The following is a 25,273-nucleotide window of genomic DNA, read 5'->3' on the forward strand; positions in this document are numbered from 1 at the left end:
GTTTCTGATGTGGGCATCTTAACTGACTGACCCAAGTAAGACCAACTCTGGATCAGTTGATGTTGACATGCAGGAGATAGAAATCTCACAGACTGTCAGTAAACTCTGCAGAGCTGGACAAGAGAGAACGTCAGGCATTGTTTTGCTCATTTATCCATCTGCCATCTCATCCAAATTTAACTTTTTTTTTTCACACTTTGCCTTGTCTGATCAAACTGCACCGCAGCGCAAGGCAAACTATTCTTAATGTGACTGTCATGTTCCAAGTTTTAAAAAAACGCTCACTCATGTTCACAAACACACATCAAGCCAATCAACACGACAGGAATGATGTGTGATTATTGCGTTGTTGTGGGTGGCTTTCCCCATTCACATTCTTTTATTGAGCAAATGGGATACCAGTGAAACCACCCTGACAGCTAAACTCTGGTATAGAAAATTAGTGACAGTAAAAACATTCTCCAGTTGCTGGCTCTTTTCCCAGAGTCATAAAAGTTTAAAGGTGTTCATAATTGCTAACACACCTGTAACAGTCTGGGCTCATGTTCCTTGGATGTTTATATCTGGGCCCCCTTCTTTTCCTCTCCTCTTGAAGGCTGAAATAGTCACCTGTTTTCTATTTAACTGTTTTGCTGTTAAACTTCAGTCTTTGCTCTTTTGCTCAGTTTGTTTATAGGGAAATAGTGTTTCTCGTCCTTCCATTTCACCATAGGGACAACACCGAAAACACAGAAAATTCTTAAGAACTGCTCTGGGGAAGCCCAGCATCCCTCCGACTTGACAACCAAGGTTGAAATCAACCCAAGAACAGCTGGATCTTAGCAGCTGTTGAATACACTGAGTGAACAGAGTTCCTTCATTTTTATTACTAAGAATCTTTTGGCCTTTCTGTTTTGGAAACTTCTCCCATGCTTTTTTTTTTTTGTTGCCATTTTCCATTTATTCTGTTTTTGATTCATTTCTGGAGATTTTTTTTTTCTTTGTGTTTATTATATTAGCTGTTATTTATTCATGTATTATTGCCTGCACAGCACTTCATAACTCTTCAGAAAAGCAAGGCTGTAGAGGTCTGATACATATTAAACCACAGAGAAGCATTGATTAAAGAGATGAACAGCTGAGATATGACTTGTCCAAGATGTTCTCACGATATCTTCCAGGGATCGTTGTTCTGGTTATAGTTCACTGAGACCACTGAGAACCTGTTCCCCTTTTTCTACCATCTTAAGGAGGATTTCCACAAGCCAATCCAGTCAACTAATTGTACTTGTGTTGAATTGTAAGGAGTCAGTTGAGGTGGTTTGGGGATGTGATAAGAAGGCACCTCCTTCTGGAGTTTTCTGAATACATGCAACAGGTACTCTATGGGTTCTAGGAACAACCTGGGATTCGCCACAAAGAACTGGAGGATGTGGCTGGCGAGAGGGACGTCTTAGCTACCTTAGGGCTGCATTAATCTCGCTGTCTTTCCACGTCAGAAAGCAAAAGTGTTTATAGTTGTTCTGGACAACAATACTAGAAGGCAGAGTGAAAAGTTGAACATCATAAAGAGGGAGGAGAGGAGATGTTATGTGATCAGTAAAGTACAGGGGTAATGGTGCACATTTTCAGACAGCCTCCCCTGGAATAAATTCATAGTGAAATGGTGAGACACAGCCCCCAGCAATTGGAAAAGTGTGGAAGGAGGTGGTTTCTGATGCACTTCTGACAAGCACCTCTCAAGAACCATAGTGGCAGCTGTGCTTAAGCGAAAGAATATTTATGGATGATTACTAACCCTAACAAGTCAGTGAATCAAATTATGTCCTATCAGACTTTGCATACAAACAACCATCAGCGGTTCCTGACCAGCACAAAGCCTCTCATGGTCAGTTTTGACAAAACACTCATAAGAATTACAGAGCCCCAAGAGCTATATTCGATTCCAGCAAGGGATCTTTGTTGCATGTCATACCCCTCTCTCTCCACCATTTCCTGTCTGTCTCTTCACTATCAACCATCCAATAATGGCAAAAATCTTAAAAAAAGAAAAGAAAAAAAAAAAGTACTAAAAGTAAATATACCTTCTGTTCAACTGTGTTGTATGCAAGTATTTTAGTTTAAAACATTCAATAATTAACTAAACTTGTCAAAACTGTTCAAGAGAACAGTTTGGACATTACGTCAAAGATTTCTATGTTTTGTGTTACAAAGAAAAAGAAAGAAGTGATAGATACAGAAGCAAAAACAATTCTGTGTTTTTTCCAAACACTGAATTATTTGTAGCAGCCCGCCACAATAGCAACATTGATCACCGCATATCCCCCCCCCCCCTTTCTTTTATTTTTACTATTAAAAATGAGTAAAATCTTATTTCATTGGAGAGGTGTGTACAGCACATTGAAGGTTCAGTCATCCTGTGGGCAAAGAATGGACAAACTTCGAGATTGTTGGTGTATTGCTCTACCTGCAAAGTTATATAAGACAATCAAATGAATTATACATATCAGAAATAGAACTGAAAATAAGATTTGAAATGCTCCAAGATGAAAGGCATCTTAACTTCTGAACAACATTCATATTCAAGACACCTAAGCATCAGGAAGGAAGCAATAAGGAAACCAAATGCTGCGGCTGGAGGGACTGTCCTGGTTCCAGTCTCGCAAACAGAGTCCTCAGTTGGTTTAGATAGAGAACCTCATGTTAAAAAAGACAGATTTAGGCTGTCTAGACTTTTAATCAATCAGGACACTCATTTAAAACTAAGCTTAATGTGCAGTGAATCATATGTGTTGGAACAACTTCAGTGATCCTCTGCATAGATCCCCCAAGCCTGTGGCACTCTATTGGACTGGAAGGATGCACTATTCCAACAGATATTCACTCATTTGTTGTTTTGATGATGGGATGGGAGAGTACTGTCTAACACATTGCTCCAAAATCTCCCATAGATGTTCAACCATCTAAAAACCCCTAAAACCCCCCAAAGGTTCATTTGAACCTCCTAAAGGTGAACTACAACCAGCTCAGTGGCCATCAGAACCTCCTGAAGTACCCCAAAATCTCCTCAATGCCTACAAGAATCTCTTACAGGGCTCCTCATACTTCATAAAAGGACCCCCTAAAATAGGCCAATATTCATTGTGAAATACAAAATATAATAATGCATTAAGACAGAAAGACTTTATGCTTTATGTTGATCCTTGGGTACCATGAAAATGCAAATAGGAACTCTTGGATAAAACTTGTCCATTACCAAACAGTCTGCTGAGGAACATTGCTGATCCCAAACATGTTTAATTTGTTGATCATTTAAAAGTGGTGAAGGTAAGATCAGCCGTAACCTGAAAAATTAGCCACACTTAGAGGAGTCGTCCAGGAAGCAAAGAAGATTTGACTACTTGTCAATTGGGCTGCTAAATGTGTTGTCTGCCCAAGGGCTCAGAGAAAAACAGTACCAGTGAAGAAAAAAACACTCATCCAGCCTAATGAAAGATAGGTTGGTTATTACGAGTCATTAGAGTGGCTGGGCAGAGACCACAGACATTCCTCCTGACAAAACACACTCACACTGTGGTTGTCAACTTTAAATTTTTTCTGCTTTCTCTGCAGTTTTTGAGGTGCATATTTTTTCCTGTACACATTTAAGGGACGTTTAACTAAAAAAAAAAAAAAAATTGACACTTTCTTCTCTCTTTGACTCTTTGTCGTTTTCCATATGTGCCTATTTTTCGTGTCTGCCTCTTTTTGTATTTGCTGTCTGTGGCTCTGTCTCTCTCTCACAGCAGATGGATGCTGGGTGGTCAGGGAAGGGTTAAGTGGTCTGTTCTACTAACTCTGCTTTAGCAGTCTGCTGGAAGCTACTGGTTCAGCCTTTAAATACAGTCGTTGACACATCCCAACAGGGGCTCGTAGCTGAGAGCAGCTGCTGACCCAAACTCAGGCTTTAAGGTAAGCTGGTGTGTCAGAGTCACACTGCTTTGGACAGCATGAAGGCTTTCTTATTCACCTGTATCCTGGTGCCATGGCTGGTGGCAGCCTCGGCCAGGAAGTTTGACCAGGACTCACAGCTGATACCGGGATCTCTACCTGGCAGGGAGCTGAATGGATACTACAATGAAAATTTAAAATCAAGGAGGGCAAGGGTAAGAACTGTCTTATTTTCATCATGTTTATCTGCCATAAAATGTTCTCATTAATAACTCTGAAAAATGCATTTATTTAAAATACAATAGTTTGTTGAAGTTTTAATACATTTTTCTGCAACTAGTTTCAAGGTCAACAAGTAAACAATCTTGACCAGTGATGTGTTTATGCCATTCACTTGCAGAATGACTTTCTGCAGAAAGACAATCTTTACAGTTGTGATTGTCACTGTTACATAATAGTTGATGGTGAGTTATTGAGGTGATAAAGATACGTTTATAAACACAAATAAAATTATGCAATCCTGTGTATGGAATAAAGTTAAAAAGGACAAATGTTCTGCTCTTTTTGCTGTAGCACAGAGATACTGCCAAGGTTCTGGTCACACTATCTTTTAAGAGAAATTTCTGCTAACAGGGTTAGATAAGATAAAATAAGAAGAGATGATTAAAATGATGAAGAAATCCAATATAATAAGATAAGACTTACTCCTGGAGAGGAGGAGTTAGGTCATGCATGATGGGAATAATCAAAATCAATAATCCAGCCAAATTCTTCTAAAATCTAATAATCCACTTCATGGTTTAGTCACTTAATTTGGTTTCTCCAATGTAACAACAGAATCTGTCAGCACTTGACTTCATCGTCCTCCTGTGGGAGCTCACAGTTTTAACACGCACGCTCACATGCTCACACACACACACACACATGCTCACACACACACACACACACACACACACACACACACACACCTCTAACTTGTTCTTACACCAGACAAACCAAACCCTGACTCAACCACACTAACCATCAACTAACCACACTTTTCAAGAAATATTTGGATGAACCAAAACCAAAGTCTGGTCTGGTTGGTTTTTTTGGGAAACACTTGCAGGAAGTGGAAAAACCCACAAACAACCCAGAGAACGAGAGGGAAAGGAATAAGTGTGAGAGAATATGGCTATGAAATGTAACTTCAGTTTTAATGAGTCACAACTTCATTTGGGACCAGCTGTTTTTCATAGAAGATTCTGTCTGTGCCAGACCCTTCAGAGACAAGCCTCGTACCCTGCTGCTGATACAGTTAACCACTTAGGCACTTAGGCTGCCTTTTTTGTTTGATTATGTTCCCTTTGATTAGTTTGTGGGCCAATCAGTCACTTCAGAGACCAGCAGCAGGGTTGAGGTTGGTATTTCTCTCAGGGATACTGGATACTGGCCTGAGAATGCCCCAAACCTTAAAAACAACCTGTTTCCCATTGGCTCCTACATGCAACACTAGAGCATTACTGGTCATGGGTCATGGTGAACACAAAGATACTGCTAAAAGTTGTATTGACCAGGCATAGTTACTTATCCACAACAGCTAATTTATCAGGAACAACAGTGTCTGACATAAGAGCCAGCAACCAATAACGAGCACTAAAATCATGCACACTGCGACAGTTAAGGCTGTAGCAAGCAAGTAGCCTGCTGCAAAATATAATGTGGACTGCTATCGAGAGCTCTGCTAGCCAACATATCCTGGAAATCAATGTCAGATTTGTGATAATGAGGACACTGAGCAGAATCCGTTTTAGGGCTGTCAGCAGAACCGAAAAAAGTTAAACCTGGCTAAACTTTTGCAGAAACATCATCCAACATCTTTTGTTGAAACATCATCCAAGAACAGACTGCAGCGGCCAATCAAATACATCCAAGCACAGATTCCTGATAAATGACTTTGTAAGATGAACAGTGTAATTTTACTGTTCACCTGGAGACGATGGAAACGGAGGATAAAGTTTTTATCGCTATGAGAATGTGCCATTTGAAAAGACTGAAACTGGACTTCGTGGATTCAGATTCATCTCACTTGTACTTTAAGCAGCACATCCCCACCAACATAGACCCCTTGTGTTTTGGTTTGTTAAAACGAATGGTCTTTATGGTCTGAATGCTTATTTAGCCATAATTCATTAGACCCAAAAGGATCTCTAACAAACTAAACTCCTTGCTCTCCAACGATTAACATCACATATTTAGTTAACACTCTTACTGTTGAATTCATAGCAGTAAGACTTAATATCATCATCAGTGCAAACTGTAGAGTAAACCCGAGTTCAGGTCTACGTTCCTGTGTCTGCAAAAGAAAGTTGTCAACCGTCATGCACTTGATCCTGTTTAACCGTTACGTCAAACCTACCTTGTCCACCTCGTCTAACTGTACGGGCTGAAGAATAGTTAACTTTGTACTAACCTCTCACATGCTGGTTTTCTTGACTCCAGACTGAGCCAAGCACAACACAGTACAGATATTTACACATATATAATTTTGTTTAATCTTCATCTGGTGTCTATCCAAAATGTGAAACAGTACAATGTGTAAGCATTTTTCCAAAACTGATCTCCTAATCCTGGCAGTGTCAATGTTTTGCTCTAGCCAATAAGCTGGCCCGTATATGAACAGGCCATGTTTTCTCCTGCAGAGGGCCCTGGTTCCTGCTGATGAACCTGGTGACAGCCCAACCCCAGAGCCAGGAGATGTTTTAGGTAAGAAAAAGACTTGGTTACCTCATCAGTAACTGGTCACACACACACAAGAAAATCTGATTGAAAATTGCTGGCCTATTGTTTTGAGAGTTGTTTTATGGTTTTAAGGTCTGGGAAAGACACTCCAAAACAAATTACAGATTAATTGGGGATGTTCTGGGTTTGAATCCAGGAATACATGTTGGCCAATAGCAATTCCTAAAGCTTGGGTGGTTATCTCTAAAGATTTGAGCCAAGCACTTAATTAGAAACAGCTGTACACCTACGTATTCATGCAATTATCCTATCAACCAATCATGTGGCAGCACTGCAATGCATAAACTAATGCAGATACAATGCAGGAGTTCCAGTTAATGTTCATATTGAACATCAGAATGGGGAAAAACTGTTATCTCAGTGACTTTTAACATGACATGATTGTTGGTGCGAGAGAGGTTGGTTTGAGTACCTCTTGGGATTTTAACACACAAGTCTCTAGAGTTGGCTGTAAGAATGGTGGGAAAAAAAGCATCGCAGAGTGCACAACACGTCCAACCTTGAGGTGAATGAGCTACAACAGCAGAAGATCACGTCAGCCAAGAATAGAAATTTGAGGCTGCAGTGTGCACAGACTAAAACTGGTCAGTTGAAGAAAGGTAAAACATAGCCTGGTCTGATGAATCTCAATTTCTGCTGAGACAGCATGAATTCATGGACCCAACCTTCCTTGTGTCAACAGTCCAGACTGCAGTCCTGAGTGTCACAGCCTATCTGAGTATTGTTTCTGACCTTGTACATCTGTTCCTGGCCACAATTTACCCATCTTAGCTATTTCTAGCATGATAATGCACCATGTCACAAAGCAAAAGTAATCTCAAACTGGTTTCATTAACATGACAGTGAGCTCAGTGTGAGTTCAGTGTACCTGTAACTGATCAGAGGTTCTGAGGTGTCTGAAAGCAGAATAGGAACTGAGGATATTGGGGAAGTAAACTGGTGGCAATTTATGCAAGTCTTTGCTGCCCATGAGGAGTCTCACTGCTGCATTTCGAAAAAAACTGAAGGTGACCAGGGGATGACTGACTCCCACACAGAGAGTTACATTGGTGAAAAGTAGTAAAAGTCTATAAGCACAACAGCGCTCTGTTGACATAAAGGTAAGCAAAACCACAGACGAGTATTCTGAAGCAGGCCTGATGTTTTGTGTGGTCACTGTGTTGCAGACCTTCCTACCTGCCTGCTGTGTGTGTGTCTGACTGGCTCAGTCTACTGTGAGGAGGTCAGTCCAGACATGACTGCTGTTCCCACGCTGCCTAAAGAGACGGCCTACCTGTATGCCCGCTTCAACAAGATCAAAAAGATCAGCACCAAAGACTTTGCTGATATCCGTAAGTATAAAAACTATCTCTATCACAACCTGTTGACTGCTGAGCGGAGTTTGACCATAGCCATGCAGTCAAACACTGAAAATTAGTTGCGAATGCTATGTCAGATTCTTCGGTTAGCTAATCCTACTGAAATCAAAATTTTACTAAATGTATACTGTATTCTCTCATTTAGAGAAAGTCTTTGTATAGCTGCTTATGTTAAAGGGGCACTCCACCACTTTTACAGTTGAAGATCAGTTTACTAGTCCTAGTCAGTCTGTGGAAACAGTTACAGTGGCAAGTGAACTCTTTGGAATTACCTGGTTTTCTGCATTAATTTGACAAAAATGTTGTGCTTAAACTAATAAAAGAAAATATAATACGAAACACCCATTAAACATTCACGTCTCATGCTGGTGAAAAAGAATAAGTGAACCCTTGGATTTAATAACGACTCAAACCTTCAAACAAGCATTTCTGTTAATGTTCAGGAGGAATTTTGGATCATTCTTCTTTACAGAACTGCTTCACCTCCAGCATATAATTGTAATTTAGATGTAGATCTGGCCATATTTTAAGACAAATTTGTATAGATGAACGCAGGTAAGGGTTCACTTACTTTTTCTTGCCACTGTAGATAATGCCTATAGCTCATATTGGTGTCATAGTGATGTCCTCAGGATGATCTCATCTTGGTCTTGGAGATTACCAATAACAGAAATGAAGCGTTACAAACTGGTGGAGGTGTTTGAAAGATAGGGGAGTTTACCATGTCTATAAGGTGGGTGTTAACATGTCCATGTCCCTCTCAAGCCCTGAGGGTCTAATAGAAAGACATTATCAAGTTGTATTATGAAAAATGTAGGATCTAGTGTTTTTGGATCTTGACCCAAACCTGGAATCAAAAGTCCGGATATATTGGTCAGTGTTGCACAAATTTTATTCATGAGACAAGATGAATCACTATTTGCCTGTATATGTATGATCTGTATCATTTGTAACCAAATAGACCAAAAAATGTGAGCTGTTGAAAAAATATTTGATGCAAAACAAAAATGCAGAGGGACACTAACATTTAATCAACATCATCATCATAAATATTTAATAACTGAACTTTTTTCCATCTGCTAACAGTGACTCTGAAGAGAATTGACTTGACGGGGAACTTGATCTCAGAGATTGAAGATGGGGCATTTTCTAAGCTCACCCTGCTGGAGGAATTGTCTCTGGCTGAGAACAGACTGGTCAAACTTCCTATGCTCCCTTCCAAACTCACATCCTTCAACGCAAACTACAACCTCCTCAAAACCAAGGGTGTTAAAGCTAATGCTTTCAAGGTACACATCACTGCCTCTCTCAACTTTCTCAATTAGGAATGTCCAAATCCAATCTGAAATATGAGGAATGGGGCAAGTAGAAGCGTTTTTTCTTTAAATGGCCAGAATTATATCTATCTACTATTAGTGAGTGATCTGCAGAGAGATACAAACCAAAAAACAAAAGGTTCAATGAAATAGCCAAACTTACAGCAAGCCATGTGAGCACTGCTCAGAAATGAAGACAGGTGTACTACACCTACTACAAGACACTATGCAACAACACTTCAGGTTACTGATCCTCTATTGTCTTACTGCAGAGATTTCAAACATCACATGAATTAGTTCAATTGTTCAACATTTTGGGAAATACACATTTTCTTTCTCCCAAAAATGAGATGAGAAGTTTATGACAAAAACTGCTTTACATTTTTGTTTGTGTCTGGATTAAACATGTTAATTAATGTGTCTTTGGGCTAAATTAAGCTAAACCTATCACGATTCCAGCGCCATCCTACATCTTCAATCTTTTCATCTCACTCTCAAAAATGTTAATGGTTCGATATAACTGGTAATCACCTCTTTGCTACTTCTAAAGTATATTTGGTTTAAACCGTGTTGGGATTATAGTGAGGTATGCTGTATATATTTGCAAGTCCATTTGTATTTCGCACACAGTAATTGGACAACTAATAACAATTGTTTAATCAACTGGGTATCCATGGCGTGAATTTGTTTCCCCAATAGAAACTGACCAAGTTGGCCACCCTGTTCCTGGCCGACAACCAGCTGGAAGCTGTTCCACACATCCCGGAGAGCGTTCGGACCTTACATCTACAGGTTTTTATCTTTTACTGCTAAAATATATACAAATTAATTGACTTCAGAAAGTGAAATAAAATACAAAATAGAATACATTGTTTATTTTGATCTAAATCAAGATTAAAGAACAATTTTCTCAAATCTGATACTGTGGATTTTGACTCTACCAGCTAAGATTTTATTCAATGTTACGTTTTTGACATTATTTTAATTTCTTCCAGAACAACAACATCACTGAGGTCAGCAAAGACACATTCTGCAGGTCTAATGACACCTACTACCTACGACTAAGCCTCAGTGAGGTCCGTATGGATGGTAACCCCGTGTTGTTGTCCAAGTACCCCGACAGCTTCACCTGTATGAAGGTACTGCCTATCGGACGGTACCGCTGAGGAGGCAGAAACTTTACTGTAGCCCCTTTGTTGGTGACGAAACAGTTATCCCACAGCGCTGGGGGTATACCGTGACGTTATGGATTTTGGGGCACTGGTCATGTTGTCAATGTTTTTACTTCAACAAACATACAAACAGCTTGTGACATTGTCAGGTCGAAATGAAACCATTCACCAGACTGAAGGTGTAGAATTGAAGGAGTTTCTCTACTCTGGCCTTCATCAGTACTACTGTCTGGTGGAATATCAAGCATTTGTCTGCAACAGCGTCTGCAGGAAGCTGTACATGAGAGTGGTTGAGAGTCTTAGTCACATGAATTGGTATGAAACCACCTGAGAAGGTTTGTGAAGTCCTCAGTATGCTTCAAACCAAAGTTATATAACCATGCATAAAATCAGTGTTTCTACTAGTTATATCCTCACTGAAAGGTGGGGTGAAAAGCCTACCACTATAGCCTCAGAGTGGCTGCATCCAGCTCCCTCCTTGATCTCTCTCTAACATCTCCGTTTTGCATCGTGTTGTAATCTTAATGTGAAACAAATGGACTTAATGTGCACAGTTTCAGTCAGCCTCTCCTTAAAGGTGTTTTGGAAAAAGTGATTGCAGAGCTTAAGAAAGAACTTCAAACCCTGCCTACTTTCACAGCTCCACACACCTCACCTATCACTATGAAAGTGGACTTATTTGTCAGTTTGTCTGTTTTAGAAGACTTACGAAAACTGTGCAAACAGCCATCCGAAAGGGGGCTTCAGGTGCTAATAATAAATTTCACAAAACACTTTGTTTGAAGCATATTGAAGCATTCACAATGGGCCTGTATGTGACAGATATCCTAAAAGATTTGAAAACACCACAGGTGAGGTGCCTTGTGAATGTCTTTTGCACAGGTGATGTAATGCCAGTAGAACTGATGTAACCCTGATGTGAATGAGTAGAGAAGCATCAACACCTCCACAGCGACAGTCCAATTTATTGTTTCATTTTGACCTGACGCTGTACTACCTGGATGAATGAAACTGCTTGTGACACTGAACCAACACACAACTTCAGCCACAAGCCAACAGGCTTGCTTATAACTACCTGTACCCATTAGTTTAAAAACACAACCTGCCAATGTTTTCACACTCTTTGAGAAATGAATTTTAAAATAGAAGCATTTTGTTGTTATAAGTAACTATAAGTTGTAAAGAAAAAGAAATTTAAATTCAAAATATTACTGCAACCTTCTAAATAGCTTTGGTGCTTTTAGTGATCTAAAAAAATATCTTGTGCAGTGTAAAATCCTTCATTTCAAGGTTTTACATTAAATTAACAACAAAATGTGATAGACGTATCTAATGAAGAATACTACAGCACGTAAAATTTGTCCACAACCAGCTTATAATGGACCCACATTTTCACCTTGCTTATTGTGGGTCAACTGAGATTTCCATCGGACAGACATCATTGCAAGTACAATACATGACCAAAGTGCAGTTTAATGTGTGCATTAATGCTGTTGCAGAATAAAATTTCCCAGGCTAAAACTATAGAGAAAATGAGTTTGTGAGAGTTAGGCTTGCTAAACAACAACAATATTTCTAGACTTTTTGGGTGAACCTCAATTGAATTTAAATATTCTTTTGCAATACGTTTTTACTGTCCTGATGACAGTAGGAGAGAAGATGCTACAGTATCTTCCAAACAGGATTTAAGTCAGTTCAGTCATACAAAAGGAATACTTGATACCTGCATGCTGATTTTTAGTCTTATTTTCTTCAACTGAACCTTGTCTCGTGACAATGGAAAAAGTTTCTGAAATGGCACTTAAAGAAAAATAGCCTGTGAGCATTGTTAAAATTTCTCATTACATTGTTTTTATGTTGCTTTGAGATTTTTTTCTTTTCAGACTATTGATCCCAGCTGACTCAGACAGCTGATAAACATTAGATTGTCTTGAACTGCCAGCAGGAATAGTCTGTAAATACTTTTCTCATTAAGTGTTGTTTCAGAAAAAAATTACTAGAAATAAACACAACACTCTGGGCTTTGCTCTACCATTGTGTGAATTAATTTCACTCTTAATTATTCCATTACTAATGCTTCTTGATAAGGGCAATGGCCATGTAGACTTGTCCAGCTGCAGGCTTTCTTTAGTATTCTGTGACTTAACTTCGCCTCGTTCTTTTTAATTTATAGACACCAGTTGAAATGACCTGGGAAGCAACATATCTATGAACTATAGTAATGTGAAAATTACTCCTCTCTCTTTTGTCTTCTTTTAAAATGTCTTGCTTGTGTCCCTAACTCTTCCCTTCCAGTAATAAAAATTACTTAAGAAATTATTACTGATGTGAATAAGATAGTGGTGTACAGGAAGATGTGTATGTGACATGGCTATGTTTTTAAGATATTTTAATAAAGTTAAACTTTTTTAATTAAAATGTGTTTAGAGTCATTGTTGGAGTCTGTTTCACACATAAGGATGAATGTTTTTAATATACCTATTTCAGAAAAAGGCAAACCAACCAAAAAAGTACAACTCTACTTTACACAGGGGGCTGTGGCCGTACCTATGGCAGTCCTGTTGCAGCTCTTTATGGCATAGGTTATAATTTCCCCTGTAGATAGCACCAACACAACATGATACTCGTGTATCATGCTTTCCCACAGTAACTGTGTTTACATTCTTTCATTCACTTTGTGATATACTTAAGAATAATAAATTGAAGGCTTGCGCTCGTTCATTACTTAATAAGGTTTGAGTGGAGATGTCTTTGTTCGATTTGTATTTCTGAAAGCAAGAGATAACTGACGATTTCTTCAACTTCCTTCATTTTATCTTCACTGTGAACAATCTCCACCCAGAGGTGGAGTTACATTTTTGAGGAAATGCACCATCAGCTATTGGGTAGCAACGGACCCTACAAATGTAGCCACCATACGATATCCACGTAACAAAGAACTTTCCATAAAATTTACTATAGCCATGATACACCTGAAAATGAACAGCTATTCTTGTCAAAGTATAGAAACTCAAGCCCACATACAACTTAAACAATGAAATGTTCTTAAAACTGCACAGTACCAAAGATTTCAACTGAAAGAACAGTACAAGATACTGATAATGGGAGAGGATTATAAAGACAATTTGACATAATTTGGTGTACTTTCAATGACAACACAACCTCCAGATTCGAAATGTGAATACAGACATGTCTATGAGATGAATTAGAAATGGTATCTCATTAGAGCTCTAGCTAAAACTGTTGATATTGATATCGCCATCTTTAAGCCACACTGCTAGCACAACAAAAACAACTGACTGACTGGCTGACTATAGAATCTGCACGTTTATGCATCTATATGCAAAGACATTTAACACCAATATTTGGATGGAGATATACTAATCAGTGATTGGCCACATGCTTATAAATGTCTGTGGTTTCTAACGGGTATGTAGCCAACCATCATCTGCAGTTCTGTATTCCTAAAGTCACTGCCTGCTTAATGCCGTGGTCTACCAGTAACAAAAATGTTAAGACTCCTGGCCTGGACTGTATGTGAACCCTTTGTTTTATATTTTTATTTGTTTATTCCTCTAAATACATGTTCATGTCTGACTGTCATTAAAGCATGGAAATCAGCATACAAGGCACTGCCCACATTACAGCAGAACAGTTACAATGGGAATTACATTTTTCCATAATAACACTGAAGAAAATGCAAGTAAAGCAAAATAAGGGTTTAGAGCACAGAGGCAAGTATGGAAAATGTGGGTTAATCCTCCTTCAGCCAAGCCAACTTGGCAGAACTTTACATTCTCCAAGTAAACAGGAGAATAGGTTCCATATTGCCTCTGCAGTTTGATTTACTATTTGACATTTTAGTGCTCCCTCTTCAATAAAGTCCCACCCTGATATTTACCATGCCCACACTAATTCACACCCACTGCATTGACCGTAATTCTTCTGCTCTTTCATCAGCCTGAATATATGCAGTTTGCAAACATTAGCCACTGTATAATGTGGCACTTTTTACAGATGTGTCGAGAGACATCTACATTTCTAGAGTATATATATCTATCAGTATCACATCCTATCCATCTATCAATCTATCTATCTATCTAATTGTATTGCATCCCATCTGTCTATCTACCTACCTACTGTTTAAGCTTGAATATCTTGAGTATCTACCTGGTAAATCTATCGTATTAATCTCTATATATATCAGCCATCAATCAAGTTGCTGTATCTCTCTGCTTACTTACCCAAATTTAGGCTTGAAAATTAAATATTTCCAAACTATCGCTCATCTCGCAGCTGTCCAGAAGAACAGCATTGATCAGGATTTCTATATCTTAGTTTGTAAGTCGCCATTGAGCAAGCTAACCAGGGCATCTCTTTGGCATCACAATGCTTCATTTATGGTATGTTGTGACACATTTCACCTCTATCAAAAAGACAAGTACCTGGAACTTTTAATTCCAGGTACTTTTCTTCAGGAACTAAAAGGTTCCTTTGGCCCATTGGTATCTGCGTTTCCATCGCAGCCTAAAGTCCCGGGAGGATTATGCAAAATTATTAACTGACATTATTCACAGCATTTTGAGGACATAACCTGAATGAAAATACGGGACAAATTGCGACCTGTATATATTCAATACAAGACGCAGCATTTTATTTTCAAATACGGGACGATCCCGTACTATACGTGACGAGTGGCAACCCTAGCCACTCCAGTTGTTGTGGTCCTCTATTTTATTTTTTTGAAGTCCTGTTTCAGTTTTTTTTTACCTTCTCCCGGACCTGTTTCGCGGTGTGGAGAATGTGTTCGCTCGCTCAGTGCTCTCTCGCTGCAGACTTTTAAACATCGCAGGCGAAATAAAATGCACCAGTCAGAAATGTCCAGCACTGCAGACCACTCCCCCAAAGTTCCTGAACCTTTGGAAAGTACTACCCCACGACCAGGGACTTTTTCGAGGATCGATCAATTACCCTGGAACTAAATTTAGACCATGGTGCCCGCGGCCGAAACCGCATAGTTCCTCAAAAGGTTCCTGGTTGCTGGGGAAAGCTCAAGTCCTGTGGGTGGAACAGTGGGCGGTAAAGGAAAGCAAAGCCACTGTCTGAGTTTTACTGCTATTTTGAAATGTAAACCTGAAGCCAGTTCATTCTGGGCCACAAAGAGAAACCCAGACCTTCAGGTTTGACCCTCAGAACTCTAGTCGGACAAGACAACATGGTTCCTCCACTGACAGATAAGGGTGAAACCCAGCAGGAGTCAAGCAGGAGGTTAAAGAAGAATTGCAACCTGAAGCTTCCTTTTTTAGTCCGCCTGCCCTCACACTGACTGATGGACCATCTGTTCTCCACACTGGTGGAATTCAGGATGTATCACGTCTTTGGACTCATATATAAACAATTAAAGAGAAGCTGTGGAAATCTCTTTGGGCCAAAATACCGCCATGTTTTGCCATCCCACTGCCATGTCATCAGTGGCATTCAATATGTTGCGTAGGAGGAAAGAGTGTGAGCAACAGGAAAGAGTGTGTAAAGGTGAAGCAGCCAGTTTGAAGTCCATTTCCAAGGTTTGTCTTCACTTACCTGGAAGTGCTGGAAGGTTCTGCACCGGTCATCAAATCTGTCTGCGTAGGTCCTTAGAGTCCTGAAGAACAGCAAAAGATCCCTGCTTTCTTCCACCCTGAAATCACATTGGTCACATCATTAGGATTGTTTTTTAAATGCCCCAGGTGTCTGAATGGTAACATTACATGGCACATAACTGCAACGTCCACTGTTTAATACCGCCTGGGGTGTGGGTTGTATGTCATGCCCCTCTCTCTCTCCTGTCTGCCCCTTCACTGTCAGATGTCCATTAAAGAAATATTACAACAACTTTCTTAAGCAAATGTATTAGTGCTGCCTCCACCAAATCCCACAGGGTGCTATTGTAATCCATCAACACTGAACTGCCTGAGGTCTCAACATGTGGCCAGAAAATGTTGATAAAAGATATAATTCTAAAAAGAGTATAAAGCCAAACTCTGTGACGCTGTACTTTACAGCTTGGCTTTGAGCTAAATGCTAATCTCAGCACGTTTACATGCTCCCACTGACGATGTTAACATGCTGATGTTTAGCCGGTATGTGTATCCATAGTAACATGACAACCAGGTATTTGCTGCCAGCCAGATACATAGTTTAGTATGTTAGCATGCTGTCATTTAAAATTACAACAAAGAAGCAGCTGAGGGTGATGGGCACGTCATTTATACTGCAGCTATTTGGTCATAAACCAAGGTGTTTTTGACAAATTAAAATTTCATCCCGGTGGTGGCACTACAGTAAAAGGTCAGGGGATTATCAAAGTCATGAGGATAAATCGTCTTGGAACCACAAATCTACGTGTGTGCAAAGTTTCTGGACAATCCATCTGGATTAAACTTTGAATGCTGAAATGGCAAACTAAAGAAAACCAGGAAAAGGGTTTGTGATGAAGAATTTGATTTTCACTCAACAACATGAAAACTTTAAACAAGTAAGATGCTATTATTCAACTATGCTAATTGACCCAATGTGCTATTTTTTATATAAAAAAATCAACAGAGGCAGTCGATCTTCACTGCAGTCTGTCTATGTCTCACTATTCCAACAATGTGGACAAACAGCAGGCTCAAGTATGTTATAATGAATTGACTTTAGGGTGACCTAAATTAACAAAAGAATAAAAGGTCCTTTTAAAAAGGTGTTATAATTAATACAATATGTCCAAATAGCATGACCTCGTTGTATCTCCAAATGCTCTTACTATTCATACAAAAAACAAGCAGAGTAAATCCTGAACTACCACCCCAAAAACTGAAAAAAATGCTTCCTGATATACAGCATGCTATTTATTACAATGACACCAGCAACAAAAAAAAAAAACTTTGTTTTGGTTCACTCTGTCTAAATGAACCTGGGACATTCTGCTAAAGGCTTTCCAGAGTTTTCCATGGGGGCCCGGGGCTAGACGGCAGTCGGGTAAAGTTTCCAGACAACTGTTATTCCACACAGAGCTGATGGAAACATGGCAGCACCCTCCCATATAATGGAGCCTGACCAAAAAGACACACAGAGAGAAAGAGAAAGAGAGAGAAAGAGAGAGAAAGAGAGAGAGAGATAGATAGAGAGAGAGAGAGAGAGAGAGAGAGAGAGAGAGAGAGAGAGAGAGACTGATCCCTGGTTTGGTATTGCTGTATTAAACTGATTCGGTCCCACCGGTTCTGAATGATGCAGATTGATTATATCATCAGTGTAGAACCAATCAGACTATATTGACATTAAATGTAAAAGCCTTATCTTGTAGATTCTAATAACATGTGGGCTTGGAAAATACTAAAGGCTTTTAGTTAATCATCCCAAAGTAGCAGTAAAATTTGTTTACAGCAAACAGTGGAAAAAAAGATCAAATTAAACAAACGACTCTTTGACTAGGATAATTAAACTGTGCTGGATACTCTGTGCTACAGACACATTTTGGGTGGTAACAAAAGAAAAAAAAAAAAAAAGAGCTCAACACTAAATTGAGACATTGATGCCTGTCATTGGAACATATGAGAACTATTTGGTCAAACAAACTCAAACACAGCCTGTGCAGCCCAGACCTAAGTTATGTTGAAGAATTTGCTCCACTGTCTCACTGAGCACCAGGCTAATCATTGGCTTAGATTTGGTATCATGATTGTCTTGTCACAGATCAAATATTTAATATTTTCCCACTTTCGAACAGTAAATTTCTAATAAAAACAGACAATCCTGATCGATATCCAACAAGACCAACAAGAGCAAGATATCTTAACACCTTCTGATATGAAATTACTATGATATTTGCTTTGAATGTTCATGGTACCCAGAAGATGATTCCTGTGTCATTATCAACCGTTATTAATATAATGGGTAGATCGCCATAAAATGCACTGATCTCCTTTATGTTCCCTCAAAGATAATTCCTTTGATTTTAAGGACTTTGTGCCCTTCAAATAATTGGATGTTGCAGCACTACCCACAAACAAAATCACAGATTCATTGACACATTCATGACTAAACATCAACACTAGTTTAATTACACTGTCCAAGATATATGCTTGTTTACTCTGCAAGTGTTGCCTGCTGTCTTGAAAGTAAACGGCAGAGCTGACTGATATCTCTAGCTGCTGTTCTGACCTCAGCACAGTTTGGCTTCACACTATCAGCCTGGCTTGGACCAGGAAACACAAACTGTACTGCAGGACCCCGACAGCCGGGATCAGTGCTTCATCAACTGCAGGCTCGCAGTCAAAATGGTTCATGGATCAATTGGCCTGAATCCCCACATGAAAAGAGCAGCGCTGTGTTTTGGGATGGTTTGAGATCATCCAGTCTGCCTCGAGTCCATCCCAAAATGCAACGCGTCAACAGAGCTTCCAAGTCAGAGTCACCTGCTCACTGTTGGGCTAGAAGAGTTTGATCTGAAAACTGTTCTGCTGATAAAGAGTTGAATAAAAGAGATACATTACACTGAAGAGAACACGTAAACACGATTTCCTTTAGCGTGTAAAGATCTTGTGCGAAAACATGCACAAGAAACTATACCTCGCAACGGCTAACATATTAACAAACATCTCTTAAGGTTTCTGGTCTATTATCAGCCGTCTTACATGGTTGCCCACAACACAGCACTGTGGCCCTGACTGACACTGACGGAGGACTGAAGCTGAACTGACAGGCGGGTTTCACTACACAGCCTGTGTAAGTTAAAAAACCACTTCAGGGAGACAGGAGGACAGATGTATCTGCTGAAGAAAAATAAACAAATAAAAATCTGATAGTCAGTGTTTATCTTTAACAATTCCAACCAGCTTCATTTAACAAAGATTATCAGTCAGATCTGGACTGTAAAACTCTAACGCTCCCTCTCTCTCTCTCACACACACAATAACAAACACATGCACAGAGAGAGAGAGAGAGAGAGGGAGAGGGGCAGAGAGAGAGAGAGAGAGGCAGAGAGAGAGAGAGAGAGGCAGAGAGAGAGAGAGAGAGAGAGAGAGAGAGAGAGAGAGAGAGAGAGAGAGAGAGAGGCAGCAGTGTGTCAGAATCATTATCTCCAGTATTTTTCCATCTGTTTCTTGCCAGATTCTGCAGACTGGACCATACAATCCAGATGTGGTTTGGCCTCAGATATAGAGCAAATCAGACTTCTGCTCTGTGGTTCTGATCCACTGGTAGAGCAGACACTTTCTGGCAGATTGTGTTTATAAGGACAGAAAATGCACCTGAGCACATAAACACAACACATACAACACACACATCTATGTACCACAACTGGGACGGTGCATCACTTGGACCGTATAGGAGTCAGGAACAAAGCAGGTGCTGCTGATGCCCAGGGCAACACTGCCCAGCAGGAGTGAGACTGGAGTTCACCACAGATTCAAGGCAAACTGTTTTGTTGCATGGTGACAAACTCCAAATATATATATGTTGTATATTGACAATAACCATAGTTGACACACGCGGCAGTTGCAGGTGACCATAAATATTTTGTGGTTCATATAGAACCATATAGAATTCGTATAGAATTTTTCAAAATGGTGCTTAGGTCACTTTTTTAAGACACTACAAAAGAGCACCTCCAATGTTAAAGACAAATACAAAAAATAACATTGAGCGTAGTTTCAGTTTCAAAGCCCCTCACGAGTATTTCTCAAAAACCTTAAATATTACTGAGTAAATTGACAAAAGTTCAAAAGTTCTTTGCTATTCTTTGTTTAACAGTTCCAATCGCACCCACAGCCACAACCACACAGCCCTTCATCACTGTGGCTTGAGCAGATTTGTTTGACAGTGGCATCTCTCTGGCAACATACACAAACAATCCCTGAACCTTCATAAGATTCAATTAGTGAACAATTCTGATTAGTGCACAGAAATACCTGACATCACTTTTTTCCAAATGAGCTCGACCCACTTTAATCCAGTGAGAACAGCATAGAGAAAACCCTAACCCAAGTACAGAAATCTATCATGTGAAATGCTGAACCGTAAGACCCCATTATCACTGTAAAAAAACGTGTGTGAGTGTGTAAAACAACAAATGAAACATGACAAGAACAAGTGTACTGTGTGTAATGCTAAATGCTCCTCCAGGGCAGCGGAAGATGAACAAACCTCCACGTGCTAACTCACTTTACCCGTCTGTAAACTTATTTTGTGTTAATAAATGATAATAGAAGTAGAGCATATATATTTGTTTGAGTTTATCTCATCACAGATTTATCAAATACAGAATACAGAAATATCAAAGATATGCTTGAGGTCAGGTGTCTTAGTGACATAGTTTGTCCACCAGAGGGCGCTGACACGTTCAGCTCTACATCGTAAAACGTTCTGCATATCTGTCACTACACATCTTGGTCACTATTCTTTGAAAATCAATTTTAAGGGATCTAAAATGTTTGTGTTAATGTGTTTCCGTTAAAAAATTCATATCAGCTAAAATGTTGTTACTGAAATTTTTAAACACAACACAAAATATCAATTTCTAAATTCCAGTATCCGTCAGGCTTAGTTCTAGATGGTTTGGTGTCATGATTATCCGTTCAGTACAAAGCCCTCATTTCCTCCACTGTGCACTGACAAACAAGCAGTGCTTATACACTGAATTTTGACATTTTAGAATTAATACTTATAATTAATATACTTAATACTAATACAATTTTTCCAGAATCAGATGGTGATTTAAATGTCTCATAGAAAGTGAGAGCTCTGCTGTTTACCCGACTGGAACTGATATGTGTCACAAGCAGAGTCCTCCTGACTGTAGACAGAGGGCACAAAAGGTCCAGTTACATTACACCTGTTTAAAAATTCAGATTAAAGGTGAAACAGAGATTCTGTGCTGAAAGATCATCTGTAACCCACTGGCTTTGATAATTATTAACATTTTTCCTGCAGTGTAAAAAGCATCTGGTAGGAAAGAAACAGTGACTAAAGCTCCAGACATCACAGAGTAAACCTCAAGACCAAATGCAGCTCACGTATTTTTTAATATTTTTTTTTTATGAACAATCATAGCAGGAAAAGAACAGGTGTAACTAATATTAATGGCTGCGCTCCATTTACAGGTAGGCATGCCAGTAAGCTAGCACACCGAAATGGTATGCAGCCATCATGATTGTAACGAGTCACACCTGTGTTTGACAGGTCAAACTATCTGACGTGAGAGAGGCTTGTTGTTTGTGAGTGAAGAGCAAACAGAGCGAGAACGAGTCAAGGTTTGAGTGAGGAGGTTCAGCTGGATGAGAGGCGTTTGTAGTTTGACATCTTCTTCTTCTACTTTAAACACTTGAGTTAAACTAAACAGACCGCTTCATCCTGAAAGGAATAATATTCGGTATTAAATATGTAGCGTTGGACTGAGCATGACTGAGTAAATAAGTTACAAACTGATGAGGGTGATTGGCCAGGGAGAGGAGGTGAGAGAGTAAGAGGGGTTTGACCTTCTCTCTCAAGCTCTCTTTTTTCATTCAGGACACAACTTGTAAATTCAAGTGCAACGGCATGAATGTCTGTTTGAATGTGTCGTCATCTCGTTATTTAAACGATTGTGGTGTCTGCGATGAACAAGTGTGGCCGTTCAGATCAACTATAAACAGTTTTGTCTTCCACTGTGGGGGACAAGACATCACACATACTAGTTCCTTCATCCCAAAGGTGTGGGGTTCCACCACAGGTCACTCATTCACAACTGAAACCCATTCGACTGACAATGCATTTCCTGTTTGATGTGATGTCCTACTCAGAGGTCAAAGGTTACCTGGGAACTTTAATTCCAGCAAATAGAAACAGTGCCTTATGCTATTCCTTTGATTGATTAATGTTGATTAGAACATGTTATATTCTTATCCAAAGAAAACTCCTGATCACCATCACGTGGAGGTTGATCACCGTGAAGAGGTTTGTTGTTAAAGAAAAGCTTCTTTCCAGATACACGTGTCAACTCACAGAGGGAATTCCAGCTGGAAGAAAATCAAATCATCTTAACGTGATGCAGTGTTAGCTCTTACCCAGAGAGGAAGCTGCTGAAGTTCTGCAGGTCAATGGCATCAATCACCACATTCAGATCACTGATTGTCCTCTCAGATCTCTGACCCTCCTGCAGGACAAACACACTATCAATTACTCTTTTAACAAAAACACATTGAGTCACTGTAGCTAGTTTATTTACCAGGAGATCCAATGATTTCCAACACAAATGACACACACAGTATATTTTGCCATCACCAGATATAAAACTTCCTTGCACAGTGGTTTAAAAGTTGTTTGCATAAAGTTATGACCATTGTTTGTTCATTTCTGTTGTTGATGTATCTCACAGACACTGTAGGTCTGTGCCATCAGCTGTTTTCTTGGCATCTCTGCCTGCTCCCACCTGTGTATGTCCTCTTACTGGATTAACTTTACTCTTATAGGTTTATTTACAGTTACGGCATTAGTTTCATTCAACTCTGTTTCCCTCTGCTTCATGTTTTCCCTTAGACTGACAAAACTTCACTTTGCTTTACAGCAAATATTAAAACTCAGCTTCGTCTGTAAACTTTGTCTGCAACTAGATGAGGAGCAGAGCTGTGATGAACAATAATGTTTTTCAGGCAATGAAGAGTACACTGTAGATTTAGCAGGAAGAGACAAGAAGTCAAGGGCTGCGTATTCATTAGAAGAACAATATAAGTCTAATATTTGAGTGCTGGAACTATATAACAACAGTGAAAACGCTCGTTCTGGTTTTAGTCTTCATACAGGCACCATGGTACCAAACATGGCAACTTTAGTAACAACAAGATTTCAAGAAGCTGCACACAGTCACTGCATTGATTACTATTCAACAAGAAACAGGTCCAGTACATAACTGCCCCTAAAACAACAAATTGTAGGTTTTACATGTTTCATACAACATGTTAGTTTATCCTCTTTAAAGGTGCTGGTTGGTGTTTCTTTTTTACTTTCAACAGAGCCAAGCTAGCTGTTTCCCCCTGCTTCCAGTCCTTATGCTAAGCTAGGCTAATCGTGCCCTGATTCCAGCTTCATCTGTAACACAAAGACATCTGATTTTCTTTTGAACATCTCATTCTCAAGAGGAAAGATAACAAGAATGTTTCCCCAAAATGTTGACACATTCCTTTAAACATCCATGTCCATTATTAAAAAAAATGGGAGCTCCACATCTGGGGATCCATAAATCATTTCTGTGATTGGTCCCGAATGGGTTACAACACTAACAAAACATTTTTAAGATTATTGGAAGTTGTACTAGCCCACATTGTGTTGCAATAAAAAATGTAAATATTAATCAAAGTATAATAAAGGGCAAGAAGACTGTGTGTGTTTACAAAATGTCTCTGTTTCCAAATTACACAACCAAATAATTAATGTTTTTATCAAAACAAGATAAAACTTCACAAGAAAAAATATAGTTTTAATGGTACTTCATGAGCCAGGCAGAAGGAGTCACTCAACAAAACCAGCTGTTCTGGTGGTCCAGTTAGAATGAAAACCAGAAGACATGAGGGAGGTTTACAGATCACAATAATGCAGAATCTCCCAACAATAAAATCCCAATTACTGCTGACTTCACATGTACAATGTTGGCTGATGTCAAGGGTCAACCATTATTTTCTTTAACTGTGACAGTCCAAATTGAAATCTTATTCTTTGATCAGATAGTTAGTGATTTAAACCAGAATTTTGAAGCTGTATTTTATTTAGACAGATCATGTACAGCTGCTTGTGTTTAGACAACATTTAACAAAAAGAGGTTTGAAGAAAACATGTTTACATTTCTCAAAGGTATGGACTGAATAACTGTTGATGCTGGTTGACGTTTTGGTATTTAATATTCTAGCAACAGAATAATTCTTGTGCATGAACAATGAAAGGTGATATAAAAAATGTCGTATTTATAACTGTCTATGATCTGAACTTTCACTTAGTGGAAGTGATCATTAAATAGAAAAACACATTTAAAAGGCTGTTCTTTTATACTGAAGAGATGACATCTAAACCTGAAAAGTTATTGTTGCCAGCAGCACCAAAGTGACTTCACCTGACATTATTTCGCAGTTTAGCGTGATGTCTGATTGGATTCCACTTGAGAGTGATTTTTTTTTATTGTCAAGAGGTTTTAGTGTCTGACTGCAGCTAAAATCTAATCTGTGCACTCAGTGCCCCGTCAGTGATCCACTGACCGTGGCTCTCTGTCTCTCTCTGCTGGCTCAACACAGCACCAGCACCCACCAAACTACAATCCTATCAACGTTTTGTTGCATAAATATGGAAAACTAGGCAACATTTTCCAAAGACAATCAGAGTACTCTTATCATAGCTAAAACATATTTTAATAAATTTAGTGCGCCTAAAGACTCCAATCAATCAACTCCACTTGTCAGGATAGTGCCTTGGTGAGGGGTGACAGAGGGAGTATCTCTATGGTTTGAACCCGAATTCTTCTGTCTCTTCGGATTATTTGAACAATAACTCTTGTAAAGACTCACCTTGGCCTCAGAGAGCTGGAACTCCACCTGGAAGACCAGTTCAGAGCAGTGACCTGATACACAGACCTGCTGGACCATCTTACTGTCACCTAGTAGACACACACATCACACCAGTTTAAGTACATTAGTACATACCAAGGGACCAACTGAAATTTGCCCCTGTGGTATTTTCTTGCATATAAACAAAAGTT

General features: G+C 39.3%; 2 protein-coding genes across 2 annotated transcripts in view; one reads left to right on the forward strand and one right to left on the reverse strand.

The window, feature by feature from the left end:
• The window catches only part of cenpp (centromere protein P), a 92,560-nt gene that overhangs the window by 65,977 nt on the left and 1,310 nt on the right, over positions 1-25,273 (reverse strand). The window contains exons 4-6 of the mRNA XM_023416105.2: positions 25,083-25,171; positions 22,599-22,687; positions 16,117-16,213 (exon numbers count right to left, since the gene is read on the reverse strand). Of these exons, the coding sequence (XP_023271873.1) occupies positions 16,117-16,213; positions 22,599-22,687; positions 25,083-25,171 (275 nt within the window). The remainder of the gene's footprint in view (positions 1-16,116; positions 16,214-22,598; positions 22,688-25,082; positions 25,172-25,273) is intronic.
• ogna (osteoglycin, paralog a) lies at positions 3,863-12,954 on the forward strand. The gene is made up of 6 exons (XM_023416106.2): positions 3,863-4,124; positions 6,591-6,654; positions 7,857-8,021; positions 9,135-9,337; positions 10,064-10,156; positions 10,360-12,954. Exons 1-6 carry the CDS (start codon positions 3,969-3,971, stop codon positions 10,528-10,530), a joined length of 852 nt encoding a protein of 283 aa, XP_023271874.1. The 5' UTR covers positions 3,863-3,968; the 3' UTR covers positions 10,531-12,954.

The sequence above is a fragment of the Seriola lalandi genome, unplaced genomic scaffold, assembly GCF_002814215.2.
Source record: "Seriola lalandi dorsalis isolate HSWRI2012SDOR001 ecotype SW California unplaced genomic scaffold, Sedor1 jcf7180002054561, whole genome shotgun sequence".
Classification (NCBI taxonomy): Eukaryota; Metazoa; Chordata; class Actinopteri; order Carangiformes; family Carangidae; genus Seriola; species Seriola lalandi.